Source organism: Macaca nemestrina, chromosome 6, assembly GCF_043159975.1.
Source record: "Macaca nemestrina isolate mMacNem1 chromosome 6, mMacNem.hap1, whole genome shotgun sequence".
Classification (NCBI taxonomy): Eukaryota; Metazoa; Chordata; class Mammalia; order Primates; family Cercopithecidae; genus Macaca; species Macaca nemestrina.
In genome coordinates, this window is record NC_092130.1 from 40,322,943 (window position 1) to 40,340,643 (window position 17,701).

The window sequence follows — 17,701 nt, forward strand, 5'->3', positions numbered from 1 at the left end:
TTATGTTCACATGTAAAATAAAATGAATTGTGGAGCTATGAAAGCTACTAGAGCATCAATTTCAGATAGCCCCATTCTAAAATTATTTGGAAATGTGTGTGTATATATAACCTGAAAAAATGAACGGGAATATTGTAGACAAGAAGGTGAACCATGTGTGGAAGATAAAAATAATCATGCCCGTACAGTAGGGTCACAGGGATAGCAGATAACCCAAAATGTCATAAAACAAAAATGTGTTTAGAAAGTTTCAACAGGGCCAAAACACAAAATGTTAAAAGCACACAAACAAAAATGAATGAGATAATCCCCCCAAACATCAAGTTACATAAGAAAATAGGAAGAAAAAAGTTGACACAGTATCTTTTAAAATACATCAAATCTTAACTGACTTAAAAAATGATATAAAGTGCTTGGGCCATGATACCCACCCAGATTCTCATTATCAACGGATTTATCTTTTCCCCTCCCTTCCACCCAAATTTAATTCAGTTTTCCTGAAGAAAAAGTACAGCATCCCTATATTAATAAGAAATGAAAACAGTGAGTACAACTGATATAGATCCATTGACTTTTATTACAAATGTACTTGATCACTTGGCTTCAAAAAGTTTAAAATCAATACCCTATTTTCTGTATGCCAGTACAAAGCAAACTGTTTTACAAATTAAATACCTAAAAATTTGACAAAAATATTAAAATTTGATGAAAAACAATTATAAAAATCCTTAATCTCTCTTCAAAAAAGGAGGCAGTCTTCCCAGTTCTATTATACAATATTAATAATATTCACCATTTTTAGAATAGGTAGCTAAATTATATCTTTCTGTTAGCATACAAAACTTAGACTTATAGATTTTATTTGTATATGCTCCAGTTAAGTTTGTGAATGCCATCTGATTGCAATATAACCAACTATCTTTAATTGAATCCTAATTTACACTTATTTAATAATTTGCATAGTTTGAAAGGGATAAAGGTTATTCTACAACTAATTATCATAGGCTATTACAGTGCTACTTTTCAAGGCAATAAGTATTTGCTCCCAAATGAAATTATCTGTCTCCTTTAGGCAGGGGTTAAAATTACTAGCAGCTTTCTCTATTACCTGAAAAATCATATTGGAAGTTATCCATCTCTAGATGTGAAGGCCTAAAAAAACATAATATACTTTCCGCTTTGAATCAAATTTCAACCCCTGCATGGGACAACTAGAAAGTGAGACTTTCAAGGTTTTTTATTTCCCTGTTGGTTTTGGTTTCTACTCTCCATGGCTTTTTAAGAAGCTGGAAAACAGTTTGTCTTTCCTGACTAGCATTGTCTTTTTTTCCATTTGGCAAATATTCATCTACCTCCAATCTGTATCTACTGGAGGAAAAGCCGACATGCCTTTTCTTATGAACTTCCTTTGTTGTCAAAGGCATGTATAATGATTTCTACAGTTCTGGTTAGTTAACTTTAGCTCCCTCTGTGGCTGGATGACTGCTGCTTCTAACATCAGCATGATAAATAGGAGGCACAAATAAAAAGTAGCTTAAAAAAATTGGTGATTTAAAAGAAAAAAAACAACTTCAAACACACACACATACATGAGCATTTCAAATCTGGTGGCTGATCTCTGGATTAAATTACTTGACAGTGTCTCTCATTTTAAAGAACGTCAATATTGCAATGCAGTTCAAGTTTTCTTTTATACTTAGGCAAATAATACAGTTTAACCAAGCTCTTGGACCTTAATTGTAAGACAAAGCAGATCAATAAAAATAAGGCATACTTCTCAGGAATTAAGTTTTGTTTGCTTGTTTTTGGCACATTTGATCATACTGTCTTCTATGAATAACACATATGGTCAAATATACCATTTCCTTATTTGTTTCAGCACAAACAGGGTTTACCAACTAGTAAAATAAAAACAAGGAAAAATTCTAACATAAAACACTGATATATAGAACCTTGGTAAAGTACCGAGCACCTGGGAGGGAAGGGTAGGGAAAAGATGAAACAGGAGAGGGAAGACAAGGTTTGGGAGGGTGCTTGGGGAGGTAAAGTGAGATGCTTAAAAAAAGAGCATCTTTACAGTCACTTAGTCTTTTCTACGATCACTTTTTAAGTCTTAAAAGATCTGCATGTGGATTTCTTTTTAAACCCACTGACCATAAATCAGACACTGGTTTTAAAATCGTAGTAAGATTGTATTCAACTGTTTTAGTGTAAAGACAACTGCACAATACATGTGCTTCTTGAGCCGGTGGGATTCCAAGCAGAATCTGAAGTCTATAGGTAAGAAAGGCTTCACTTTAGGTAACTCTGGCCCTAAAGAAAACCTCATGAAAGAACTCGCATCTCAAAGAAAGGACACTTTGCCTAAGTTTGCTGTGTTTTTGTTGACTTGCACTACTTATTGCTGGCTACTATGAAACAGTGATCTAGGAGTACTCCAACAACCTGTAGTACAAGGCTTAACTTTAAGAAGCTATAGTAAACAAGAGACAAAATCAAAGCAATTCTCTTTCCTAATTAGTAACAGCACAGAGAATGCAGTCTTTTCCATATCACAGTTAAAGTACAGTGAACAAAACAGCTCAACAAACCTTAAGACAAAAAAGTGCAGGTTATTAATGTTTACATGCAGTTGATAAGCATTCCAAATGTCACATTATGCACTGTAAAAGCTCAACTTTACTATATGGAAATAAGAAAAATGCACCTCTAGGGAGGGGGAAAAGCAATTTAATCATTTCCAGTGATTTTGTAAGTAAAGAAACTCCTAACTACTGTACGGTCACCTCATATTTAACATTGTATGAATATTAAAAGCAAACAATTTAATGGGAAAATGCACAGTACAATGAAAATAGCTTGTTATTCAACACATACAGTAGATCTCAATAACGAAGACAACACACTCAACCAGGGAGCATAAAAATATCAAATCAAAACCCAAAGAACCAGCAGAAAAAAAATCCTTCAAAAAGACAACTGTTTGCCTTCCTAGGCCAATGCTTTACAATATGAGAAGCACTGATACCTTCCCGCTCCTACAGGTGGTGTCTTATACATACAGCAGTTAGATCTATATGGCTGGATTTGCCAAGAAACAATTCCATCCCCAGAACTCTCTGTCAGACAAGACCCTTTTTTTTTTTTTTTTTTTTTTACCAAAATACTTTCTACAGAATTCCAAACCAAAATGTACTGTTTAAGGCATCTTTTTTATAACATTTTCTCTTCACTCAAAGATGATAGTCATGCAGCAGTTTAATGATAAAAATATATTAATATTTTACTATACAGCAGCAAGAAGTTAGTTGTCAATTAAAAGCACACAAACATCTTTAAATGAAAACCTGTAAAAGACTATCGTTACAAACAATTTCAGTTTGGAGGACACCAGCTTGGTAAAGTGCTCTCCTAAACTTTGCATTTTCATACCCTACACCTTGAATATATGAGTTATAGAACATACTTTTGATAGAAGGCTTGTACACTTGGGGAACACAAATACACTTAGCATATAATGTAGCCAGTAATAACTAGCACCACAGCTACATGGAAATCCTTTACATACACCAACTTGGCTTTCACTTTTAAAACAAAACTCAGAATCCATGGCTCAGTAGGATAACTATAATTGTGTTGCTCTGCTTTTTAACAGGTCTACATAAGTTAACAGCACTAGCAAAAATCAAAGAATAGCTTCAGACCTCTTACAAGTTTAGGAGACAGTGCTAGTGACCACGAATAGACTCACTACCTGATGTCCAAGTACAGGTTCACTGGAAATTGCTGCACGTTAGTTAAGTTTTTAAAATCTTTCTACACATAATAAAAAAAATATATTATGAACGATACAAGTACATCTCATATACACAATAATGACAAAACGCCTACTCAAAGCAAACAGATGCAGAAAAATATTATGGGAGATCTCCTTTTTCTTTCTTTTTCCTTTTACTATTTGAATAACTTTGGTTCCAACCATAAAAATCACAACTTAGCAAATTTCATTTAAATGCCTTTTTTAATAATTTCTTCATGTTCACAGAAGTTTCACTGACCATTTTATATGTTTAAGGTCCAGATGCAATGCATATTGTATAAAAGAGAGCACTTATTGTTTACCTTGCATGAATTAAACCTACGTACCTTTAACTCTACAAACTTCTGCATAACATTTAGACAAAGCTCAGACACACAGCATGCCTAGCCCTCATATATATACACATCTCTAATCACAGGTATATAGGGTGTCAAATATACTATAATAACCTCCATGTAAGGTTTGAAATTTGGTAACAAAATGAGAAAAACTAAAAATATTATTTTACGTGTTCTAAAATATCTCTTTTTTGTGCTAAAGTCAAATGTTAGCTCAACATGAAAAGGACTTTTATATAATTCAGCAATATTATAATCTTGACCATTTTGCAAACACTTTTTAATAATAATAGCTTAAACGTGTACAAAAGTTCTTGGTTAATTAGGGAAATAAACACTCAGTTCTTTATATTTTTTAATCAAGTAGGAAACACAGTTCATATAATGTTATTACTTTTTGTATTTTTTTTGTTTTTAGCAGCTGCTTACTGTTTTATATGGTGGATAAAGTGGACAACATCCAGCGATGGGTGGCAAGTCAAGAAGAGAAACTGTCAGTTGGTGGAGGTTCTGTGGGTGGTGCTCCCTTGGAGTTAACAGGTTTTTTTTTTTTTTTTTAACTTTTTAACTTTTTATTTTCTCTCTTTCTTTACAGTATATTTTCTCTGTGTGTGGCTGTGTGTGTGTGTATGCATGTGTGTGTGTGTGTGTGTGGGTTTCATTCAGTTTGATCAATCTTCTTCCCCTTCTTCCTCACCCTGCAGTAGCAGGGTGGCAGCGGCGGTCTCCTCCTGCTGCTGCTGTTGCTGCTGGTGGAGCTGCTCACAGGCAGCCCGCTTCTCCCTCTGCTTCTCTTGAATCTTCTTCATCTCCTCCGAGTACTTGCAGAAGGTGTGTCCGAACTTGGCCCACACCTTGTAGGGCACGGTGATGGAGTTGCGGTAGGTGGGCTTCACCTCGCTCACTCGCATAAACACGCCGTACTTGTTGGAGCCCACATCGAAGAAGAAGCGCTTGTTGTCCACAGTCAAGGAGGTGCCCTCGGGCAGCTCGGCCGGCTCCTCCTCCACTCCGTAGTCGTCGATGAGCTTGGCCAGAGCGTCACGGAACTCGATGAGCCCCTGCGCGGGCAGCGCAATGGTCTGGCCCTGCGTGGAGCCCAGGCCAGGCCCCCGGTTGACCGTCTGGCGGATGCGCAGGAAGCGGCCGCGCTGGTTCTCCTTGAGATCCATGTAGTACTTGCGGTTCTCGCGCACCAGGAACTCGCTCTTGAGCGCCCGGCGCGGCTCGTCCTGTGCCTGGGCCAGGTCCGGCGGCTGGCTGGGGCCCAGCTGCGCGTAGTGCTCGATGAAGTCGCCCAGGTAGTCGCGGAACTCCACGGCCACTGACATGGAGAGAGTGAGGCGGCTCTTGTTGCCGCCCGCGCCCACCTCGGCGATCTTCAGGAAGCGGCCCTTGGCGTTCTGCTTCACGTCCAGGTAGAAGCGCTTGTTCTGGATGTCCACCCGCTTGGAGGCCAGCTCCTGCGTCTCGTGCTGCAGCCCCCCTGGGGCCCCGCCGCCGCCGCCGCCACTGCCGCCGCCGCCCCCGCCGCCACCACCGCCCCCGCCGGAGCCTGAGCCCGAGCCGGGGTGCCCCAGGGAGCCGCCCGAGCCCAGCGCCGCACCACCCTGCTCGCTGCCGCTGTCTCGGTCCGCCATGATGCTGCGCTCCGCTGCCGCGCCGCCGCCGCCTGCCGCTCCGCCCGCCGCCTCAGTCGCCTCAGCCGCCGCTGCTTTCCCTCCCCGGCTCCGCCTGCTGCCGCCGCAACCCCCACAGCCAGTCAGCCACTCTCGCGAGATCTGCGGGAGAGACGAGACAGACGAGACCCGGTAACAGGGCACTGACTCCCCAGTACAGTAGCAGGGCGCCCTACTGTACGCGCCCACCCGCCCGCCGGCACGTGACCTGCGCCCCCTCCCCGCTGCCAGCCCCCCGTCCGCCCGCCCGCCAGGCGGCGCCCACCCACCGGCCCTCACCCTACAACCCTGGCTGGGTGGGGGAGAGGGAGCAGGACGCGCCGCGTCGCAGCTGCTGCTACCGCCACCACTGCTACCACCACCACCACCGTGGCTGTCGCTGTTGGCCAGACCCTAGGCGGCCTCGGCCTGGGGAGTTAGGGGACTAGGGGTGAGAAGGAGTCTGCCATACTAAGCACAGGGAGTGGGCCTAAGCTCTGCTTTCCAGTGACCCCCTAAAGAGGATGTGGGGGGAGGGGCCTGCGCAGCGCAGCAGAGCCCGCTGCAGAGAGGGGACACCGAGTCACGGCCACCCCCTCTCATGCGGGCCTGAGTCAGATCCAAACCCAAACCTAGACAGGCCCGCCCGCCACCCGGCTGGGTTGTCTCCTACCGCACAGCCCTGGCCGCTGAGGCAGGCGAGGAAGAGAGGTGGTGCGGTGGTAACCCTTAGCTGCAGAGGGGGCTACTGGGGATGAGGACGGGGCGCCGGCAGCAGTGGCGGGGAGCAGCAGACACCTAGCCTGTCCCTCCCCTCTCCCTCCTCTCGCTCCCGCCGCTCCCCCTCCCCGCGCACACGGCAGTGGCTCTGGCCTCAGATGATCCCGCTCCCCCCTCCCCCCAACCGCAGCCCCGCACGGTCGGGCGGGCGGGCGCACTCACCGATGGGGGGAGCCCAGCAGAGGACAGTAGACGCACCAGGGCTAGGGTGCCCGCAGTGCCTGTTCCCGTCGACTCTGCCCTTCCCCACATGCAACAATCAAAAAGAAACCCCACACTCACCCAAAAACCTGAAGCCAGTCCCCCCTGGGATCAAGACTGCCTGCCTGCCCGCCCGCCTCCCCCTCCTCCTTCTGAGATTTGGGGAAGGGGGCACCCTGCTCAGGGTTGAGCCCAGCCTGGGTTGCTGGCCAGCTCTGCGGATGAACCAGGCCCTGTGAGCATTCAGACCCTAGCCCACTCTTCTTCCTTTCTGGAAGGACCCAGAATGGAGGAGAAAACCAAGCAGGCTTTCGGAAATTCATGAGCTAAAAATGTCAGGAATTTCCTGGGAAACGCAGTTCCTTACGGGATTCATTAAAGCAGGTTCGCTTGCCCCTTTTACTCTTCCTCCCAGAAACTTCTGTCAAGGAGAGACCCACTCCCAAAAGTAAAACATTAAATGGTCGCTGGTTTTTATGCAGACAGCTAGGTTGCTGACCATTAATTAACCAGTGAGTCTTCGGACGGTGATAGCTAAAAGGGATCTTCTCTGGTGTTAGAAAGGGGCTCAGGAGTAGAGGAGGGGCTCAGAGATTAACTGACTTCTCTTTTACTAGACCTGATGTATAACCTAGGGCCTATTTCCAGATAGTATTGAGTGCTCATACTCTCTCACTGCAGTCTACAGCGCTGGCACTGTGGGAAAGCTAAGGCCTATCTCCAGGGGACCCCCGCCAATGCTTCCACACTCTCCCCCATCACCTTCTACAGGCAGCTGAGAGGATATAGATCACACAGCTCTGCCCCTGGCTTTCTCAAGCACAGATCGTTACCTCTATCCTGAGAAAAGTATACCTATTCCATTTGCGGGTTCTATTCCCATTGAGCATCTCCTTCTTCCCCCAAAAGTAAGAAGACTTGCCTCCCTCACTCTTAGCCAGAGGGACAACTGGGAATATGGTTGCCCAGCTTCCTAGAAAAGAGTGGACTAACGATCAAGAAACCAAGAGCAGCCTAGAGAATAAGCCTTGATTCCTGAACCCTCAAAGCCCCCTTACCATATCCCTTCACCTCCTGAACAAACTTGCCTGCTAAGTATTCATTCACAGCTTCCTTTTTCTCTTAGCAAGAGCCCCATTCTACTCAGCATTAGCTGCTTCAGCCCTGGGCTGAAGTTTGTGACTTCCCACTGAAAAGAAACAAGAAGCACCTGGCCACGAAGGAGCAAACAGGCACAGTCCTGTGCACCCGTCTCAGAACCCACCTATGCCAGTGGTCCCTGAAATGGCTCTCTGAAGGGAAGGCCCCACACTAAGAGATAAAAAACCTAGTCTTTGGGCCCCATAAAGAATTTCCCCTTATTTGGGGGGCAACCTCTAGTACCCTGTAGTACTCTTTCCGTGCTGATTTTTTTCTGCACTCCCTCCCCTGTCCCAAAGTCTATTGGGAAAGGGACACAGGAACTTTTGAAGCACTTTCAACTGCACAGAAATACATGTGTGAAGAAGCAGTAGCTCCTCCAGACTCAAACAGAAGTAATCAGGACCCTGGATAGACCCCAGCCTCTCCAGGGACAAAAAGGCTGAGTAGCAGGCTCTCCACAGAGAATGGTGTGGGGCATTACGCTTCACTTGTAAACTGAGGCTAAGATCTGGTATAATCCGATCTAGAAGGGCTGCTGCTCTTCCTCAAGAGTTTACCTCGAGTCAAACCAAGCCCCTGCTCCCTAATGAGAACTCAAGGCAGCAAAAAGGCCAACAAGAATACGATGAGGGCCCCACCTACCCCCGCCAGTCCCTGCCTTTCCTCTGTGCTGACTGCTGCCCCCAGGACGGAAGACTAAGACTCGAAACTGCCCGCTTTCCTATCCCAACTTCCAGTCTAAATTTTCTTGCCCTCCGTCCTAGACGTCTATATACAGGGATTCCGAAGTGATTTGAGTTTGGAAGTGCCCTGTTTTTCTGAAAAAATGACTGCCACCAAGAACTGACTTCTTAGTTCCCCAGCGCAGAGGCAACTGATGAAGTTTCTAGACAGAACACAAGTTGAATATCATTTGTACACTTAAACTGGGAATTTTAAGCTCAAATCAGCAAATGACTGGGACCTAGATCTCTCCACATAAATACGTATTTATTTTATTCTATTCATTATATATGTATAAAACTTTTGCCCTTATATGCCAGCTTCTCTCCCACTTTATAAGAGTATCTAAAAAGCAAACAAGATAAACAATGCCATTTCCAAAATCATTCAGTGATAAATAGGATTTTTAGCATATTTTCACTACTGAAACGAGAGTTAATTTCAGAATAAGCCTGGAAGTGTGGGCTTTTTCTCAGACTAAGGAGGTGAAAGGCAGCTTTCCTTGGGCTATAGTGTACAGTAGCCTTAAAAGGCAATCTGGGAGAAATGAACATAAACTTCCCCAAAAGTCTTAAAACAAAAAGTTTAAATAAAACTTCACAGTTATATTTGCATTTTAACACTGAAAAGTCATTAGAAAATAAGTGGATTTTAAGACTTCTAACCATTCGTTAATTATCTAAACAATATACTAACTTCGTGAATGAAAAGTCTGTTCTAGTATCCAGATGTTTGAATTTGTTACTGTAAAACAAATAGTTGTAAAACTAAATGTATAATTTCATTACAATGTAGGAAAGACAAAAGGAAAACGAAATATACAGCAAATTAATATGCAGCAAAAATCCATGTTAATGAAAAACTTGTGAAAAAGTAAACATTTCCTTTCTCCTCAAAATATGCTTACATTTTAAAGACAATGTCTCTAGATTTCTTGAGCCCTTTTATTATTAATACAACAGACACATTTTAAAGAGAATAGAGACTGCTTTATTTTTAATCCCCGTCTCTATGTATTTAACAAACTCTTACCAACAAAAAATTGTGCGCAAAGAAATAGACATTAGGCAGAACAAAAAGGAAAAAAAGCTTTAATTTTCTTCAGCCTGAACTACAAGTGATTCTGAAATAATCTAATTCAGCTTTGGTTTTATAAAGTAAAAATCAACACACATTTGTAAAATAGACTTGGAAAGAGGTTGTCTACCTCTGGGTAGTAAACCCTTTTGATTATAGAGCTCCTAATAGAAACAATATGTTGATTAATATTTTACAAAATCACAAATTTCCAAAATAATGAACATTAGAGCTTGTGTTTTCAAGTGATACTTAGGTTAAATACCAATCTTAAACCAGACAACTATCTTCAATACCCAAATCATTAAAACTAACTGGGATGTTATACTGTAAATGTTCAAAGTGGAGGAATTAGCCATTTCTTCTCATGACTATCTACCAAAAAAATTGAGAAACTCTCAAATAAATCTTAACATTTAACAACAACGACTAATAGTAACAGCATTTCCCAGATCGTTCTTTAAAAGCGTATCCCTTTTCTATAGTTCACTTAATCTTGAAAATCATGCCTCTTCAATGCTATTTTAATGTTTAGGAATAAAGATATGAAGTAAACATTTAAAATATGAAGAGAACAATCCACTTGATAAAAATCCTCGCATTTCCAAAATGTTTTCATTTTAAGCATTTGCAGAAGAGTTAAATAAACGTAGCAGACATTCTAAATTCGATAAAAGATTCAGAGAACCCGACATTTTATGTACTCCAAAGGTCCAAACAGAACCGATGTAAATGTCAATAGCTGTCTCCCTTCCGGCTGATACTTAAATGGTTTTACTAGTACTCAAAGCAATGAAATCAGCAACTCTCTCTCCACACTCTAGTCAACACTTCAATTTCCAAAGCCGCAATTCGCAAACGTCAGTTGGGCGGGGGCGGTGGGAGATCTTGAAGTAATCCAAAAATTTCCTTTCCCCTTTGACAGTCCACCAAAAGATGTCAAACCAAATCCAGCCTATTGTAAAGCTCTGGGACCTCCCTTCCAAGGACACCGAACACAAACATAGACACCGCTGCGAAAAGCTGTCCAAAAGCGCCTGGCCGGCCAGAAATGTAAGGAGCCCAGACCAAAACGAATTAGAACCTTCAACAGAGGGTCCCGCCGACACCGCGGAAAGGAAGGTGGCATTTATTCCGGGGTAGACAGCTACGAACCAGAGTTACCCCAGCCAGTCTCTTGGGCCTCTCCAACCCAAGTTCAGGTTTATGGCAGATATATTGGTTGGGTGCCTTCCCCTACAAACATCACAGCCCGCCTCCGGGTCCCACCGCCGCTCACAGAGAAGACCCCTCAGCTTCACATCCGTTCCTTTTGCCTTCGGACAAAGGCAGAGGAGCTGTGGAGCTGACCCAGCGCTGTGGGGCAGTAAAAATGCCTTGTTCGGGCCACCCATCTTTGGGCCTGGCTTCATCTGCGATGTCAGCACCAAAGGGTTTTTTTGTTGTTGTTGTTTTGTTTTGTTTTCTGGTTTTGTTTTGTTTTTACAACGCATCCTGGGCGGGTGTATGCATTTGGTGGTGGTGGGGTGGGGGCAGCCGAACAGAGGAGGGGTTGGCAGTGAAGCCTGGGTTACAGAACTCTCCTTCCTCTCCCTCCTTCCACTGTTGCCGTGCAGGGAGTGTCAGCCACGTCTAGCGCACAGTCCCAGGCCCCAGGGCGAAGGCGGCCAGGGGAAATGGGGCTCAGGGATTGCTAAGGAAACGCATCACTGGTGGTCTCCAGCGCCTGCGGAGGTAGGATCGTCTCTTTTCTTAAGGGGCGTGTTATTTTGTTCTCTTTTGCAAGTAGGAGGGGGTTCATTCGTTTCTCGCTGCGGGGGGTGGGGGAGAACGTTGCTGCACCGCCTGGGTCTCCAAGAGGGAGGGTGCGGGGATGTCTGCAATGGTACTATAATTATTCCTGTGCTGAGAGGGCAAGTAGAGGGGACGGGGCGGGCGGCACCTCGAGTTGTGGCAGTGGCAGCAGGGAAGGTCGCGAGGGGCTTACCCGGGCGGGCGGGCGCTGTCCTGCCGCAGGTGAGGGAGGGCGCAGGCTGGCGGGAGGGAGGGCGCGCGCGAGGCAGGCGCGAGGAAGGGGGAGGGGAGGAGGGCGCGCGCGCGCACACCTGTCCTGGACAGCGGCGCTAGCCGAGCTGCGCCTCACTTGGGCTGTGCGGGCTAAGAAGGAAGGAGGGCGGGCTGGCAGGCGGGGGCGGGACGCCGAGGGGAGGAGGAGGAGGCGGCTTGGATGGCTGGCTCGGCTCTCGCTCGCTCTCCCTCCCGCGGGCAAGTCCGGCTCACACCCTGCTTCTCCCGCTCACTCACAGCCCCCTTGGCTCTCCCTCCTCCTCCTTCCCCTGCGGGATCCGCTCGCCGCCGCCGCCGCCGCCGCCGCCGACGGCAAGTCGTGGCAGCCAGACGTCGGCGCGTAACCCGGCGCTCCGTGCGTGACTCCAGGCGACGTCAGCGCGCGCTCCGCGTTCCCCACCCCTCCTCCCAACTCCGTGGCTCGCGCCCTTCGCTCTCGCGTCCCTCGGTTTTAGCTGCCGCCGCGGCGGCCGCCGAGCGCGCTCTTTCCGCCCCCCTCGCGCGTGAGCGCGCCCTCTCGGCTGCGGGCGCGTCAACATTCCGCCGCCCAGGCCTTGAGGCGCGTCTGAGGAGGGGGCTGTCTGTGGCCTCTCCGCCCACACTTCCTCCACCCACCGCCCGCAGCGCCCCAGAAGGACCTATTACTCTTTGAGCTTCTGAAGGCCGAAGCCAGGCTCAGGCGGGGATAGAACCCTGAAGGGCCTGCGCCAGCTCCAACTTAGGGCCCTGTGCATCGCTGCGGCTGCCGCTACCGCCCGATCACGCCGCACCCCCGCCCCAACTCCGCCCGTGTCTCTGAGGAGGCAATAGGCCTTTCATCTCCCGGGAAGGTCTCACCTTGGCCCTCAGACACCCGCCGAGAGGGGTTGTAAGGAGAGAATTAACATAGAGAAGAGGGGCTAGACCACTTTTCAGGCACTGGCCCCGGGAATCCTTGACAGGAGGCGTGGGGTTGATGCCCAGCCTCCCACGCAGTGTAATATATTGAAGCCGGGCCCCTTGGAGGGAATGCGACTTCCTTGGGCCGAGGGGGAAAGGGTAAAAGTTAATTTTCATAAGTTTCTATGCAAGGGCTAAATGTGAAATTATAAAATGTCCTTTAAGACAGTCTTCTTGAAATCGTATCAAGTTAGACAAGATTTTTGGTGCACGGTAACGCTTTCCCTCGCTTTCTATGCTGTCACGTTTCCATCCTGCAACAGTGAGTACGTAGATGGAACGTGGATCAGCTAATAACTGCAGCAAAATAAAAACTGCCTTTATCATCTTTATCAGTATTTAAATAGACCTCCGAGAAGTCCAACTGTGATTTAGGAAAACTTAATCATTGCCTCAACCTATTTAACTGTGTTTTGTTTTGAAGTTACTTTGCAGATACACCCTTTATTAGGCAATGGTAGACTTTTAAACTCACTTGTTAGAGGACCTTTTCTAAAAGCATATCTAGTTGAGCCTGCGAGGCAAGTAGGACTAAGGTATAATTAATCCCATTTTACAGATGAAAACTGAGTCATCAAAATGTAAGTCAGTTGTTCAGCGTTGTGAGGAGTCTATCACTGATAGAGGGAAAACTCTAAGGTATATTATTGCCTGCTTTATTCAGTAAACCAGAAATCTCTCCATTGTTTTCTTCCAAGTATCTTTTGCTGCCCCCTTTTAGTATTGTAGGCAGTGCCTGATGGCTGAGAAGAATCGCAGAGGACTAGAAAAGGTTTGAGTGTGAAATTTTCTGCCACAGAGAATTAGAGCTCAGAAATAAGTTATTGCGAAACAATTCAACTTCCCTGTTAACGACGACAACAACAACATCATGCTTATTAATTCCTAGCTGGAGGTGAGAAAATGAGACTGGCTTAAGGGTGATGGGTCATTTCCTTTGAATTGCTTCTTTATATTCACCTCATCTTTAGGTGGCAGCACTACTATATAAATATCCTTGGAAGTACAGTCTTCTGCAACTTAATATCCTACAGGATATTCTGTCCTAAATGTTTCCAACTGTATTGTGGAGATTAAAAGCTGGTGATTTTATGATATAAAATCATAGCTGAGAATTAGAAAACTTGGAGGTTCTAGAGGAAAAACAGAAAGGCTATCAGAGACATTAATAAAATACATAGAGCTACGGAGGGAAAACGTTAGAAAGTTTCAAGAAAAAAGTTTTTTAGGTGTTTGAGGAGCAAGTAGCATCTCTTTAAACCTTGTCTTTTATTGAAACATAGGACAAGATAATCTTCCAAAGCAAACCATCCCTTCTCAGTACTGCATATTTATCAAGCATTTACAGGTTTGAAGTTACTGTATAGTTGCCTGTACTCAACTGTAATTTTAAAATTCAGATGCAGTTTTTCCTAATTAACAGCATCAAGCTTATGAAAATTCCAAGTAAGACTTTATTGTTGACCCTTGTTGAAGAGAACTCTACTTGGCTTCTTTCCTGGCTTTCCTAAATTGTTCACATCCAAGATAAACTGCCATCATTCAGGCTTACAGAAGGGAGAAGACAAGCTGAACCAAATGTAAAACGGTAGCAATTTACAGGTAATTCTATATCTTAATTTCTCCCACATTTTTAGGTTAAGAAATTGTGATATACGGGGGTTATTTGGATCAAGTGTTTTCTAAGTAGAACTTTGTCATAATTAATTTTGTGTATTTATAGTAGTTCTCACTGTGTCCCTTTATCCAAGCAACCCAATACAATTGAATTTATATGCATTTCAAAATAGTCTCCATTTGATTTACCATGTAAGTACAACCACCAAAGAATATAGAGGTATGACAATCAGGAGTGAGAAATAAAAGTATTTCTGGATAGAGGATGAAGTGTTAATAGTCTTTCTTGATGGCAGCTTCCATGGTTCTCAAGTCAAACTTGGAGGAGGAGTCTCAAGCAAATTGGTAGTACTCAAACTCTGCAGTATTATGTTAAGATTTTTAAGCTCTCTGGTGCCAACAAATCATGCAGCCTGGGGGCCTTTGCTCCAAACTTCTGCCAACTCCATTTTGGCAGTAAAATGTTCTGTTGAACAAAGTTTGCACGTGTTTAGGGTGCGAAGTGGTTCGTCAGGCATTTATCTGGTTTTATTCCAGTTTAGGGACTTGAAGACAAGGGTCAGAAGTGTGAGACTTGTAGAGTTGATATGTGCACTGAAACAGACTATAGTAGCAATCTTGAATTTTTGCTTTAAGCAAGGACAGCTTTTTCTTTGTTGATGTTGGAGTAGTTAAAGTGAATTCTTTAGTTTACTCCTTAAATGCTAACATGATATTGAATTGGTTTTCATAATCAGGTAAGCAGAACCTTCTCTGTTGAGGGGATAAAGCTGGGGAACATCATTTCTCATCCTCCTAACTATACCACCACCAAAATGTGTTTATCCAGATGAAACTCACTAAACAATAACTTGAGAGCAAAGGGACCAGTAATTATTTAAACTTGATCTCATTTGTCAAATTTTATGTAACTATGAGTCTCTGATCTTTTTTAGTATCAGTTGTCTGGCTTCATCTTTTTGACCCATCTCCTCCCATTCTGGAATCATTGGTTAACAGCACCTGAGCCAGATGTGTGTGCTAATTTGTTTTATTCCAAGGGGTCCTCTTCCTATAGAAAATGTATACAATCTCAATTTCCTTTATTTTTTTCAAGTAATTCTCACAGAAAATCCTTATAGAATCTGGGATAACAGTTTGAAAGTCATTAAGTACTGTTGAAGCATATTTTTCTTTATCATTTAAGAGCAATGGCAAGAATAAAATACCAAAATAAAAGTAACAGATGTTGAAATGATACTGTTGTCTTACATTTACCATAATCAGCAAAATGTAAATTTGTAGGCTACAAGTATGACAATTTGAAAATGGTAGTTATTATTGATACTTTTGCAGAGTGTGACCTAAATTCTTATTTGCACCTTTATTTTATTTCCTTGTTTTTAAATGTAATTCAGATGTCAGAACTAACATGTGGATGAACTTAGAGATGGAGAAGAAAGCTGAGTTTTTCCAAAGAGTGGATGTATCTGAACTGGATAGCACTATTGAAATTTGTTGCATATTTTATGGTAGCTCTAAAACTCCTTTGCTTGCTTACTTTTAAATGCAACGTGTTGCTGTACATATATACAACCAGACACCAGTGCCTTCTGAGGCTAATCCAGGCCATTTTTATAACCTAATGCAGTAGCACTTTGCAATTAGATGAAGAAGGTCAGTGGGATTTCTTTCTGTGGTGATTAAAATGTGTCAGGGGAAGAAATCAAGACAATACTCCAAGTGAAAAATGTAAAGTCAGTTATTTCTTTAATATTTTGTGTTATAGTAATCATTTTTATCTTTTGAGCATACTTTTTTTGTCTACTTAAATACTCAAACAAAATACTCAAAATTAATTTTTAAATGTAAATGTAACCACAGTGAGATATCATCTCATCCAAGTTAAAATGGCTTTTATCAAAAAGGAAATAATGAATACTGGTGGAAGGATGTGGAGAATGGGGAACCCTCATACACTGTCGGTGGGAATGTAAATTAGTACAGCCACTATGGAAAGCTGTATGGAAGTGCCTCTGAAAACAAAGTAGAACTACCATATGATCCAGCAATTACATTAGCGGGTATATATTCAAAAGAAAGGAAATCAACATGTCAAAGAGATAGCTGTACTCCCATGTTTAATGAAGTCCTATTGAAATAGTCAAAATATGGAATCAACCTAAGTGCCCATCAGTGGATGAATGGTTAAAGAAAATTGATTCATATGCAATGGAATATTATTCAGCCATAAAAAAATGAAATCCTGGCTGGGTGCAGTGGCTCATGCATGTAATCCCAGCACCTACCTCATGAAGACAGGGAGTAGATTGGTGGTTACCAGAGGTTGAGAAGGGGAGAGGAGAAGAGGGATGAAGAGAGGTTGATTAATGTAAATATACAGTTTGATAGTGATAAATCAGTAGGGTGGCTATAGTTTATAACAATCTATTGTATGTTTCAAAATAGCTAAAAGAGAATAATTCAAATAACAAGACAAAAATTTAAGATGATAGATATCCCAATTACACTGATTTGATCTTTACAAATTGTATGAATGTATTATTAAATGTAGCCCCAAACTATGTACAAGTATTTTGTATCAATAAAAAATAAAATTTAAGATAAAGTAAATGTAATGATTAGTTTATATTTCCTAGATAGGAAATATTTACTTAATAAGTATGTATATGATGAGTTTTTTTATATTACTATAAAAATAGACATCTTACATAAACATGTTACATCTGGTATTTAGATGGCTCTTTTTTTTTCTGGCCTTGAACTTCTGGAAAATAGGTATGGCCTGCTATGTTAGGACTAGTTCTTGGAATCCTTTGTTGTTTTTCAGTCAGCCTTATTTTCTTGGGTCATGTTTTGAAAATATTTATCAAATGGCTATTTACCACATATTGTTCTAGATGCTTGAACAAAATGAAATTTCTGCTGTCATAGAGTTTCTAGTCTATGTACAACAGATAATAAACAAATGTATAATACAATGTTAGATAGTAATACGTGCTAAGAAGAAAATAGGAAAGGGGAAAGAGAGTTTCTGTGTGATTGTATGTGAAAGTATCTATACATGCTGCTCACCGAGTATTTTAAATAGAGTGATCAAGGAAGCCTCTCTGAAGAAGTAACATTTGAACAGAGATCTGAAATAGTCAGTCATGGGAACATACAGGGAGATGTTCCAGGGAGACATTGTGGACAATTTATGTCACAAAAAGTCACACAAGTGTAAGCCAAGTAACATCCTGTATGACAACTATATATACATTTTTTTGTTTTTTCTTAAGTGAAAAAGAAACTTACTAGGTTTTCTGAGTATTCATTAGGTTTTCAGAAAAGTTTTT

At 43.0% G+C, this 17,701-nt stretch overlaps 2 protein-coding genes across 4 annotated transcripts in view; one reads left to right on the forward strand and one right to left on the reverse strand.

The window, feature by feature from the left end:
• Positions 1–12,101, reverse strand: part of LOC105467047 (purine rich element binding protein A) — a 37,163-nt gene extending 25,062 nt beyond the window's left edge. The window contains exons 1-2 of one of the 3 annotated variants that reach the window (XM_011716349.3): positions 11,728–12,084; positions 558–5,939 (exon numbers count right to left, since the gene is read on the reverse strand). In XM_011716349.3, the coding sequence (XP_011714651.1) occupies positions 4,830–5,798 (969 nt within the window). In that variant the 5' untranslated portion in view covers positions 5,799–5,939; positions 11,728–12,084 and the 3' untranslated portion in view covers positions 558–4,829. Of the gene's footprint in view, positions 1–557; positions 5,940–6,489; positions 6,636–11,727 lie in introns of those variants that run through there. The other 2 variants (XM_071098327.1, XR_011624637.1) reach the window with 2 other exon arrangements.
• A 105-nt stretch (positions 12,102–12,206) lies between these two features.
• The window catches only part of LOC105467248 (neuregulin 2), a 266,503-nt gene continuing 261,008 nt past the window's right edge, over positions 12,207–17,701 (forward strand). Inside the window, exons 1-2 of the mRNA XM_071098314.1 lie at positions 12,207–13,641; positions 14,170–14,348. The gene's annotated coding sequence lies outside the window, so the exon portion shown is untranslated. The remainder of the gene's footprint in view (positions 13,642–14,169; positions 14,349–17,701) is intronic.